At 28.5% G+C, this 13668-nt stretch overlaps 1 protein-coding gene and 1 long non-coding RNA gene across 2 annotated transcripts; one reads left to right on the top strand and one right to left on the bottom strand.

Moving 5' to 3' along the window:
- The first annotated feature begins 460 nt into the window (after positions 1-460).
- On the top strand, positions 461-805 carry LOC136089874 (THAP domain-containing protein 2-like). Its single transcript, XM_065815967.1, has one exon. The coding sequence runs from the start codon at positions 461-463 to the stop codon at positions 803-805; it is 345 nt and encodes a 114-aa protein (XP_065672039.1).
- Positions 806-4861: 4056 nt separating this feature from the next.
- LOC136089390 (uncharacterized) lies at positions 4862-7216 on the bottom strand. Its single transcript, XR_010643008.1, has 3 exons — positions 7131-7216; positions 6456-6611; positions 4862-5020 (listed from the first exon to the last, which is right to left on the bottom strand). It is a non-coding gene; the product is annotated as an uncharacterized LOC136089390 (long non-coding RNA).
- Positions 7217-13668: the final 6452 nt, after the last annotated feature.

Here is a 13668-nt window from a genome sequence, read left to right as displayed (position 1 = left end):
TATTAACCAAAATCATCGGTTTTTCATAATTATAATAATATTACATCTAAAAATTTACGCAAATAGACATCATTATATTATTGGTTACCATAAAGTCTTTAAATGAGTTTAATATGGTTTTTAACAACACATTAAAAGATCTCATTTGTAAATTATGAACAATCTAATAACATTAGTTGAAGATAAGCATCGGCGTTGCCGCACCGGCGGTAAAAAAAATTTCGGTAAAATGCGGTACAACCACGGCTATCTTTATACTAATAGGCCGTGTAAACGTGCAAAATGTGCGATTAACTGGGGGCCAGTTTTAATCAATGTTAAAAAAGCGAGAAGTTAAAAAGTTCACTTGAAGAATTAGATTGATAAAAAGTTTTTTTCAAAGGAAATCGTTGCACTTACGCTATATTGTATAAGATAGAAACGTATCGATTGTTTTTATAGTTGGTATAAAATTTTAAGAATGCCAAAGAAATGTTGTGTGATGAGTTGCAATGGCAACTATAATAAAGAAAATAAAGTAAAGGTGTTTCGGTTACCAACTAATAAAGAAGAACGTACTCAATGGATTTCTATAATACCACGGGATAATATACTTGATAGTGACAATACTGTTGTTTGTGAGCGTCATTTTCCACCCAATTATATAACAATAATTAAGCATGGTAAAATGAGACCTCGTGACCCACCTTCACTGTTTACTTGTGTGAAAAAAAGTCTTTTTCCTACAAAACCTGGTCCATCTCAAACAAATAAAACTTTGTCTGAAGTGCAGAGTATAATTCCATCTTTTCAATCAACAAAATAAAGTCAGCTCACAGTTGATACAGAGACAACACTTTGGCATACATGTTCAGGTATGATTGCTCTTGCTAAGTACCTTCTTAACTCTGGATTTCGATACTAGATGTGGTACTTGGTAAATTTACAACAGATCCTTTAGAGAAAATGTTTGGGAAGCTTCAACAAAGGTCAGATGGGACTTATTTTATAAATACTCAGCAAATTTTAGAAAAAGTCAGAATATTTAAAACCAAATTAATTTTGCAAGTGGGTGTAAATATACTGCAACTTCATCTATATAATATAGATGAAGTTGCAGAAAACGAAGCAGGTCATGATTGTGAAAAATGCAAGTTTTTATTAGATGATGATTCATCAAGTGTTTTTCCTAAATTACCTGATCTGGAAGAAAAGCTGGATGCAAATGTTTAAAAAGCCCTAATTTACATTTCTGGGTATGATACAAAAATAGAAACAGGTGAAGGAACAAAATTTTATTATGAAAAATATGGCGACTACAATGCCTGTCAATGGACCATGTTTTGTTATGCCATGTTTCATCCATTTACTAATAAAGTATATCGAAAGTGTTTATGTAATATATTTATGTCAATTTCTGATTTTTATGGTTTCAGAATGAAAATAAAATCTGGAGTAATTTTATGTAATATTTTGTTTAATAACCATAGTATTTTCTATAATCCCTGATCATCAAAAGAACCAAAGCAAAAACTTATAAAACTGTCAAAGTAAATAGAACTTTTATATTTTTTCATGTTTGTATTTGTACTTAATCTAATGATTTTTGTGAACATATTATCTACTAAACTCATTTTATTTTTGTCTTCCTTGTACATTCCTTCAAGACTAGTATTGTTTCTCCATGAATGTATTATAAACCAACTGTTTTTAATTTAAAATAACTTTTTTTAATTATGCATTTTATCTATTTTGTATCAAAATTATCTAATCTAGATTCGCTAATAAAGCATTTACTTCACAGATTTAACTTATTTATTGCTAAGTTAGGATTATTAAACTTGTTTTTTACTTGAATAATGTTAAATCTGTGTTTTCTCATTCAAAAGAATTTATTACAAACGTTTATTTAATATGATACATAAATCAGCTGTATTATTCAATGGCCCCCAGTTTATCGGACATTTTGTACGTTTACACGGCCTGTTAGTATAAAGATAGCCATGGGTAAAACGCGTATTACGCATTTTTACCGCACTGCGGTAAAATGCGTAATATGCATTTTTACCGTAAGCGGTAAAAACGCGTATTACGCATTTTTGCGCTTTCTTATTACAGAAGTCGGTAAAATTGCGTGAAATTACGTAAAATCGGTAAAAATGCGTGAAAACGGTAAAATTGCGTAAAAAACGGTAAAACTGCTTAAAAGTCGGCAATTCCGGTAATTTGTGATAAAAGTTAGTTTAAGCAGTAGTTATTATGGTAAAATAGCGTAAAAAATTACTTTGTTTTTATCAAGTCAGATAGTTGTTAAATAATTAATCACCTCCTAAAATTAAACTAGCCTCCATTGTAAGCTTGGCTAAAGTCAAGAAAGACTAACAGTCTCAAAGTTCTTACTTCAGTGATCTAAATAGTATACCAAAACCACTACCAAATTAAACCATCTTGAAAAATCTATGTCTCTTTGGAACTATTTTACCAAGCTTGACAGAGAAGAGGATAACATCTTTGACTCCGGCAGAAAATCAGGATTTGCTGAGTGCAAAAAGTGCAAAAAAATGATTAAGCTGTCTCAAGGTTAGTTAAAACTCAAGTGGAGTTAAAGCTCGCTTAAAATAAGTGTTTTACTCTTACTATAATTTAGTACATTTTAAACCAATGATTTCAAAATACAACTGGATAGCGTATTCTATTGTTTTTTTGGAAAAAAAAAATTAAAGCCAAAATTGGCCTAATATGGCGGCAATCAAAGCTTTAAGCGGTGAACGATGTACATCTTATTAGAATTTAAAGTAATATGAAAGAAAATAATTAAACAGAGTTTTGAAAGAAAAACAAGACAATGAAATAAACTTTTAAAGAAATGATATGATTTATAATAACTTAAATAAAAGTTTAAAGAAATGATATGATTTAAAAAAAAATTAGACAATTAAAGAAATCATTAACTTAAATATTAAAGATCAAAATATTCGATATACTTTTTAAGTGCAATTTACAATTAAATTAGTATTTATCTATAATTTATGTATCTTTTAGTTCTTAGTTACACGATGCAGTGTGTTAGAAGGTTGATAACTTTACTGCATGGTAAGCGGCAGTGGCGTCTACCTACAATTTTGACAAATTTTATATTTTCAATAACACAACATACAGTTGTGTTAGTAACCATCTAGCACAAGCATTGGGTAATTAAGACCTAAAAGGTACATAAATTATATAGCAAATGCTAAAGATTTTAAATTTGGGATTTCTGCACAAGCAAACAAATACTTTTTCTTCACTACTATTGAACAAACTAAAATTAAAACTCGTACTTACTTTTACTGAGAATTTGTTTTTTATTTTATCATATTTATTCTAAAAAACAAAAAATAGAAAGTTATTATACAACAAGTTATTGTAAGAATATGTTTTGTTAAATAAAAAAATATTTATATTTGAAATTTACGTAAATATGTAATATTCAGTTATTTTTATAAAAAAAATCTTTTGCTAAACAAAAAAATAGATTTTTATTTGAAACTTATTAATATTTGATCTTAAGATATAAAACTGGATTATCATCAGTGTCTTAATTTTCATATAGCCGTTCCTTACATCCGCCGCCATCTTGGGAGGCAAAAACTGGCTTCAAAAAACTTTCCGTATACGCCTATCCAGTAACATTTTGAGATCAGTGATTTTAAACTTCAGTAACTTGGCGTAAATGCGGTAAAACTCACGAAAAACTCGGAATTTCTGAGTAAAATGCGACACTTTTTGATAAAAAAAAATATATATATTTTGAATTACTCAAAACACACTAATGTGTCTTGTGGTTAATGTATTCACTTTTTATGAACTATCTACTACTTAAGCATTGTAATTCGCATCCTTTTAAACATATAAAATCCCATTTTCTTTCAGATCCTGCAGTCCGCTATCTTTTTACCATACGCAAAAAGTCTATAATGAAAATAAAGAGAAGAAACAGATGATGAAATATCTGATGACTGATTTTTTATTCATAACTTGATTGTTTAAACTGTAAATGTAAAATTTACTAATAGAAATACAAAAAGCAATTTAAAAAATCCTCGTTTAGTTTTTCGGTAAGCAGCAAAAAAAGCGTAAAATTGTGATAAAAAGCGGTAAAAGCAACAAAAAAAAGGTAAAAAGTGATATATGCGGTAAAAAATGATAAATGCGGTAAATTTGCGCATTACGCATTTTTACGCAAATTTACCGCGGTAATTACGCATTTTTACGCAATTTACGCAAGTTTACGCATTTTACGCACTTTTAGGCATTTCACGCAAATTTACGCATTTTTACTGACGGTGCGGTAACGTTGATGCTTAGTACTAATATTCAATCCCTTGATAACTAGCAACGTATACCGCAACGGTTAAAGTTTTTTAAGATTATTTGCAGCAAAAAAAAATTTTTATACCTTTAAATGTAAACAATAAGTATAGTTTTTTCTATTTTCATATAGTTATGTTTTTTACCTCTTACTAGGCAATATTAAAGTAAGAATTAAGTATAAAAAAGTCTGTGTGGAATAGATTCCCATATTTTACGGGTCATAACAAAAAGTTTAAATTATTCGTAGTCACTACGAATTTTTCAGAAAATTTTAGATACTTTTTTTAGATATTGACGATTGTACCTCTCCACTTCAAAACCCTTGTCGTCGGCCAGGAATATTACTTTACAAAACTCTCCATAATTAATAAACAAACATTCATCTCTCTCTCTCTAATTGCATTTAAATCAAATACAAAAAATTTTATATAACAAAAAATACAACTATGCACAAAATATTTTAAAACTTAAAAAACCAAAACCAGCAAAATAACAATGTCTTGTAAAAGACTCAAAGATTTCAATAAAATACTAAAAAAGGTTTAAATTTAATTCAACATTAAATGTATTACAAGCCACACGCAGATACACACTTGTAGTAATAACCATTACATTGCGCATCAGCCGAACATGGCTTTTTTCCATCAGAAGATTTCTTATTTGTCCAACACCACATTCTGTCAAGCCCCTAATAAACATACGTTAATATATGTATATATATATATATATATATATATATATATATATATATATATATATATATATATATATATATATATATATATATATATATATAATATATATATATATATATGTATATATATGCATATACGAATATATACATATATATATATATATATAAATCTATATATTTAGATATATAAATATATATATATATATATATATATATATATATATATATATATATATATATATATATATATATATATATATATGGATATATATATATATATACATATATATATTTAAACAACTTTAAAAAGTATTCTACACAATAGAGTGCTCAATGTTCTTAAAAGAACAGAGCAATTATATATTAGTAGAAATACACTTAACTAAATTTGAAACACAGTGTCAAATAGAAAAAATTTAGTAATGTGATTTTCTACTAATATATATATATATATATATATATATATATATATATATATATATATATATATATATATATATATATATAAAACCATATATATATATATATATATATATGTATATTTTTTTTATTTTTTTTTATTTTTTTTTTATTTTTTGGTGCCCCAAGAAGTCCTAACGGTCTTGTCACAGAGCAACGCGGAAGTGCATTTAACCAGGAAGTTCACGCCTCCTTCCTTACCGTGACGCGAAAATATGTCCAGATCTCGTTTCGAACCTGGATCTCCTGCTTATAAAGCAAGCGTTCTAACCACTGCGCCACGGCCGCACCAAATATATAAGTATATATATAAAAGCATATATATATATATATATATATATATATATATATATATATATATATATATATATATATATATATATATATATATATATATATATATATATAATATAAATATATATATATATATATATTATATATACCAAATTAGTGTCGACATACAAAACATGATTTAAAGCACTTATTTCTTCCTTTAAGATTGACTTAAAGGTTTAAGATTGAGGGTAATAATAAAATATGTATATTTTTGATTTTAGAGGAATTGTGTCTTGGGGGTAAAATGGAATAAGGTGTGGGGAAAAGTGAAAGAAGCAAGTAATTAACATCATAGTAACAAAATTGTTTAAAAACTATTAAAAATGTAAATCACGCAATCTTCATCAAAAAATTCTAGAGGTTTCCACAATATAATTGCACTCTAGTGATGGGGAAAAAGTAGGTTATCAATTAATTTCTTTGTTTCCCTTCACCCCTCAACAAAAAGTTTATTAGGGTAGTTATAAAAAAAGGTTTTTACCACACGCAGAAAGACAAAACAAGATCTGATAAGTAGAGGGGAAGAAATCTCATTGTTTACATTAAATAACTTCGGAGAACTTCCTATTTAAAGTTTTGGGGAATTTCTTTCTAAATTCCAATGAGGTATTATTTAAGAAAACAAATATCTTACATTACAATATGCCCAGCAATTTGATTTATAGCAACCATATTCAACAACAAACCCAGATACAGGATCTGTTCCTTTTAATGTAGCTTCCGTAACTATTATTGATGCAAAAAAAGCTGCTGCAAAAACGATACGCATTGTAATATCTTTGTTTTAAACCTACATTAAAGAAATATTAAATTTATTTTATATACATTGCTATATCTATAATAACGTTTATAAAATATATTGTATATCTAACTTATAGAGAATATATTTCACAAACTGTTTCACGACCATAAAATCTAGGTTTAAACTATTAATAATAAAATACTTTCTCAATAACAACTTCATAAATGCTTATTGTTTTTATCAAAAAGTATTTTAAACGTCCGTTTGATGGGAACGTAGTTACGTGAAAATAAGATATAAAAAAAATTAACTAAATTTAAAACATTTTATATCCAAAATACAGAATAAAATATAGATAAAATAGAAAAAAGGCTAAGCACTTAAGATTCTAAATTAACAGTAATAAATAAATGTGTGTGTATATTTATATATATATATATATATATATATATTATATATATATATATATATATATATATATATATATATATATACACACACAAACTTATTCATTATATATATGCATTCATTTTTGCTTTAAATTATACTATTTATATATAACTATACCTATAAGTATCCGTATTTAACGTTGAAATAAGTAAGATCTGAATTTCTAGCGAATTTATAAACTGTTTCTGACTCATATTCAGTAATCTTACAATGCGCCTTAAAGTAATACAATAGCAAAAAAATAAGATAACATACAAAAATAGTACAATACGTAATTTAATTCTGTATTGCAATAATACTTTGATTGGATATAACCTTGTCAAACAAAGAAACCATATATATATAAATAAATATTTATAAATAGAGTAATTAACAGTTTAAAAGGGTGTAGCAACTTAATCAATCGTATGATGCGTATTATAACTTTTCACTTACGCAATAAAATGCTTATAAATCATTACCGAAGGTAAAAAAAAAAAGTAAAGCCTATTGTTTTAACATTTAGTCTTACTGACTTTAATGTCGAATTTTACAAAATATTTTTTTTATGATGCCATTTAAAACAGTTCAACTGTTTTTTTTATTTTTGTAGGAAAAAACTTTTTTTTTCTGCATGCAATATGTTTTAAAAGGAACTTGTGTATCCATTTTCTAATTCTAAAAACTGCAGAACTTTAACGAATGCATAGAAAACAGGGAAACCAATAGAAATGGCATTTCGAGACCCGAATTTAACTGAAAAACGAATTTAAACCATATGCGTACACTGAATTTTTATTCGGAAGACGAACTAAGGCCATATGTGGACCCCGAATATAACTGAAACGGCAATTTAGACTTTATGCCGGCAACGGCAATTTAGACTTTATGCCGGCAACGGCAATTTAGACTTTATGCCGAGTTTAACTGAAAACCGTGTTTGAAGTTGAAAAATAAATTTAATAGAAAATGAAATTCGGAATTTTATATCGAATATTAACTGACTTATCATGCATTAACAATTTTATTGATTTTATTGACTGTAAGATAAATATATATCTAATATGCTTTCGTTTTACTTTTTTATTGTGTTTGTTTTTCTAAGGCCGAAGGAGTCACTTCAGTCTAAGAGGCTACTTTTTTTTTTTTTTGTATTCTGATAATTTTTTTTAACAGTGGTAGCAAACCTCTCTCAACTCTTTAACTCCAAAACACGAACCTTGATGAGCAAGGCCGCTACGCGGAGAAACAGGTTGATATACTTGAAACATGTAGTATAATTTATAATTAATTTTGTTTTTGGAACTGAAATTTAACTGAAAAATAAATGAAACTTTCAGTAAACTTCACAATTTGAATTTTAGCAAATATTCGCTAGTCCTAAGACATTGGCAGTGAAAACTTTTCTTTCCAACAGTATATGCAATCAATGCTAACATTTAAATAATAATTTAAATAAAAAATTTAAGTAAAAACTTCTTTAAAAGATATAATAAAACTAAAATAAGTAAACCAGATTTATAAAGAATTAATTTTGTGCTTCTTAAATCTAAACTTGAAATGCTATTGGAAAATTACTTTATAATTTTCAATGCTTGCAATTTCTTTGAAATCAGCTGCAATATATTTGCTGTACTGGTTAAGTAATTAACTAAAATTGAAGTTTCTTTTACAAATGGGACACGGGAAAAAACATGGTACACGGGAAAAAAACGGCAGTCACATTTAAAAAGTTTTGAGAAAAAATATATTAATCATTTATTAAATTCTTTGTATAAAGTTAGGAAAAAAAATTTTTAATAAAAGTTACAAATGTTTTATTAAAAATGTAAACTTAAGATAAATTATTCAAGAAATAATTTTTTCTAATTTACCTCTATGCTTTATATGAAAGCTTATATAAATGATTAATATATACTTTCTCAAAACTTTTTAAATGTGACTGCCGTTTTTTCCCTTGTACTCTTCAAATGTTTTTTTATGTATTTACTACTGGTCGGGTTGTATAACTTTTATACAACCCGACCAGTAGTAAATACATAAAAAACTTACTGGTCGGGTTGTATAATTTTCAGGCTGTCTAAGAGCCGACTAAAGTTATTGAACACTTTCCAGTTCTTTGTTTAACGCTGTGTTTATTGTTACAAAAATAGTTACCCATACTCTTTACACAACAATAACCAATCATTTTTCATTAAAAACCCCGCGAAAAAATGCAATCAATTTTTGATGTAACGCATTTGATATATATTTATTTAAAGCAATCATGTCAGTACGCACCTACAATCTTTGCATTTCCTTCCTTCTGCTGTTATATCTAATATCTTGATTTGGAAAAAAATTAATTTCGTGAAATCAATTTACCCAGCAGGAACGTTACCTAAAAAAGACATTTTTTGAACGTTCCAAAAACGTTCAAAAGACGTCCAAAATGTTCAAATGACGTTTAAAAACGTCTTTCTTACGTCTCGTGCCCACTGGGATATGAAAATTAATTTTTTCATTTAGCTGGTTACATAGTTACACACAATTATCTACTATTATACACAAGTACTTTCTTGAAAAGATTAGCAGCAAATTAAAACATATAAATCATTACGCCTAGGGGTCGTCCATAAAGTACGTACGCTCGTAGGGGGGAGGGGGGGGGTCTTCAAAAAGCGTACGAAAGCGTACGAAAGCGTATTGGAGGGGGGGGGGGGTTCAATTTAAAAGTACGTACTTCGATTTTCTAATTTATCACAATTAACCAGCTAATCAATAGAAAAGTTACATTCTGACTAAAGATTCTAGTTTGCCAACATAAAAAGATGTATGGTATATGAAGTAGAGGGTATAGTTTTCCTCTATGCACACACATGTATGGGCGCCCTCAGAATTTTTTGATGTTCCAGATAGGACACTTTCACACATCGTGCAAACTCATAACTTAAGTTTGTTTATACCTATGCCAAATGAGGAGGCCTTGCAAAATATCGGGATGGCGGAGGCCTGTGAACAAAAAGCCTTAAAACGCTTACCCTCCCGACCCCCAAAATGAGAGGGGTGTAAATTTTGCATGGTTATAACTTTTGGATTTGGAAAAAAATTTGGATGGCCTGCGCCATCCAAATTTTTTGCAAGGCCACCTCATTTGGCATATTAACAAACTTAAGTTTGCACGTTGTGAGAAAGTGTTCTATCATCAAAAATCAAAACATCAAAAAATTCTGAGGGGGCCCATGCACACATGCCCGCCCTTATATACTGGCCCTGAGTAAGACCTGAGGGCCGTGGTTGATGGGACGGAGTCACCCCAAAAAAAACGTGTCAATGGCGTCTCAAAGACCGCTAGGTTTTGCTAAAATAAAAAGCTTCTTAAAATAGCAAAAGGGCACAAAATTTGCTGTTGCTCCCTCCCACTGGGTTTTACACTTTGTTTTCAATATTACTGATCTCACCTTAGACTCGTTTTTTACTTACTAAAGAGGGGTGCCTGAAAAAAACGTCCACCTTAAGTATAGTTTATTTACATTTGATTCGTTAAAAAAACAAAAAAAGTCTTCCTAGATTTCACCGAGAATCGATCCAGGATCTCCGTCGACTATTGCCGCCGCATAACCCTTTCGCCCAAATACACACATACATTAGTCAATTTTAAGTTTATTTTAATTGTTAAGTGCATTTATACTTAAAGACGTTTTTAAAATGCGTAAGCGAAGAGCTTTGGGGTAGTATAAAGTATCTAAGGTACCCTCCGTCTTTTTTTTTTTTAATTAAACTTTTTAATAAGGAAAAAAAAAAAAAAGAGGGATGGGGGGGGGATATTTGAGGGGGGGGGGGGGGGTATTTTAGAAACGTACGTACTTTTAAGGGGGGGTGGGGACATAAAATTACGCATGGCAACAGGGGGGAGGGGGATGGTCAAATTTCAAAATTTTTGGCGTACGTACTTTATGGACGACCCCCTATTGTTTATGAAATACGTTTCTAAAGGGTTTAGTTTTATACAGCGTTTAACAGGGTATTTTGCTTATTTGAAGATCAACGTGTTTCGCTTTTTCATTTTTAATTACAAATGCTTTTTTTTTCACGTCTTTTATTTTTTTAATCTAAGGGATATATTTAAAAAAATTCTAGAATTGAAAAGCCTTCTTCCTGTTTAAAAAGTATGTTTTTTTCAAAATTATATATACCTCTATTAATGTTTATTAATAGAGAAATTTGAATTTTTTCACATTCTTGTTGTAAACCTCAATGATTGTCAAAAAATTAGATAAACTTAAATTGTTTAGGTATTTCTTTAATTGGATAATCTTGATGTATTTCAAAAGTAACCACGCCATAAACAGGTTATGTAAGTGTTTTGAATAAATGTTTTTACACTGAGGTGCCGAATAAATAATTTTTTCTAAGCGACTAAAACTTAATTGCAATTTTTTATTTAATTTAAGCTTATTTTTATCATCGTTGCCATTACTATTAATAAAGCCAAGTAAACAAAAAAACAAACAAATATGTTCTTAACAAATCAAAATCTTTACTAAAAGATAATGATAAAAAGATCCAAATCTTTAAACAAAGAGTTTAACCTTTGATTTTGATGCCATGTGTTTTATCACAACTCATCACATCTTTTTCTTTATTTGCAAATAAAATGTGATGCATTTTATCACAACCTATAAAAGAATCACAGTCTAAAAAAAGAATACAATGATCATTATCTTTGTAAACATTATTACTATGGCCATATTTATAAATAACTAAATTTAAAAAATATTCTTACATTAAATTTAAGTAAACAAACATTGTCACTAATGTGCTGGGACGGAACAAGGGCTTATGGTCTATAGGTTATACACAGTTACGGAAAAAAGATCTGACCACCGAATATTTATTGCAAAAAAATGTTTTTCTACTGTATTGTGAAAGCATGTATTATTAGGAAACTTCTTAATTCAAAAAAGAACATACATGAACACAAAAGAGGTCTCATTGTAAAAAATGTTTTAGTATTTATCGTGTATTAAAACGTCAAACATTTCAATTCGAAACCAAAAAGACATATTGTTTTTCAAAGTTTTCAAATAATTTGCGGAATTGACAATCTCATGATGTTGTAAAAAATGTAAACCGGTACCAATGTTCGCAGCGATTACAAAACTCGAGGCGATTATGAATGTCTTTTCACGCCTTCTTCAAATGTTTTTTGATGAAAGTGTGGATTAAGTGCAGCAGTCTATGGCAAGGTGTCTTAAAACTGTGCAGGAGCTAGCATTCAACTAGGAGACAGTTAAGCAAAAATTAGTGAGCATAAAATCTGTATGCTTTCCTCAGCCAAACGGCGTATCATATTGTCGGTTGTTGTCATATTGTTGCATCCTATTGTCGGTTTTTGTTGTAATATTTTTTGGTGTAGTAATGTAAAGGCAAGGGAGCTTCTTGAACCACAATTTAAAATAATAACAATTGTGTAACTCGTTATTTTATTTTATAAAGAGCATAAAGTATTTTTCTATTGGTTGGTAATACGCAATTTTTCTGGCAATGCGTGGTTGTTCAGTGATTGTTTAAAAGATTCTATATATTTAATTACCCTTGTATTACTCCTATATAACTATATAATAAAAGTTTTTTTAAATAATATGAGTATTCTAGAACTCTACTTGTAAAAAAAGTTCGAATACCGAAAAATATCAAAACGAAGTCACGAGACAAAAAAAGATTTGATTTTCGTCGTAAATGAGAAGTTTAAATCATTAAAAGATTAATGAAATAAAATTGTTGGGAGATAAGCGATAATTGTTGGGAGACAAACAATAATTGTAGGGAGATAGAAATTGGGAGATAGGGATAGCCAACAATCTCTAGATCAATATATAAATGACCTATGATTTGACCTTTTTTTACTTAACAATATTCATATTGGTATATCACAGGCACTGCTTGATTTTAAGGGTTTTAGGTTGAATTTCAAAAGACATGAGGGTTTTTTTTTCAGTTTCTAATATTTTGTATAGATTATTTTTTATTCTCTTTTATAAATATCACAAAAAAATACATGACCATCCATTGTCTTTGAGAAGTTCGTGTAACTGTAATCCAAAGACTTTGGGGAGGGCCTTATTATTTTGGAAATACTCCTTTGATTAATGCAGTTTTAGAGGCTAGAAGCACAATTATTGCAACATATATTTGGACTCCTGATCTTAGTCTCCAATCTTGCACCCAACATAAAAGTGATAAACATCCCTAATCAATAAAATTAGAGAACATTTCTGTGTGGAATATATCGCTTTACCACACACATAACAAAACTTATCAATGCTATTTACACACTTTTGAAGCATTTTAATATAATAAATTCTAACTGACGCAAAAAACTTTTATTTGTACACTTTCAAGGCAAATTTTCATTTCATAACTTGCAATTTATAATCAAAACAAAATTATAAATAAATAAAAAAATGTTAAAAAATTAAAATAAATTAGATAAAAAAAGCACAAAATTTGTTTATTATTAAAAAGTGATTATTACATTTATATTTATTTTACTGGACCTTCTAAAACGTTCAATTTATTCCAATTATTAGTGTGTGCGTGAACCGTGCTTTGAATTGAATTTTGAATTGGATTTTCCGCGACCATCAGTTGATTTTGATGAACCCTTCTTTGCATCACTAGAAAAAACATCGTC

The sequence above is a fragment of the Hydra vulgaris genome, chromosome 13, assembly GCF_038396675.1.
Source record: "Hydra vulgaris chromosome 13, alternate assembly HydraT2T_AEP".
Classification (NCBI taxonomy): Eukaryota; Metazoa; Cnidaria; class Hydrozoa; order Anthoathecata; family Hydridae; genus Hydra; species Hydra vulgaris.
The sequence above is the reverse complement of the archived record's forward strand: the minus strand, read 5'-3'. Positions and strand labels throughout refer to the sequence as shown.

Excerpts from the sequence above, each read along its gene's own strand:
- LOC136089874 (XM_065815967.1), top strand. The coding sequence starts at position 461 with ATGCCAAAGAAATGTTGTGTGATGAGTTGCAATGGCAACTATAATAAA.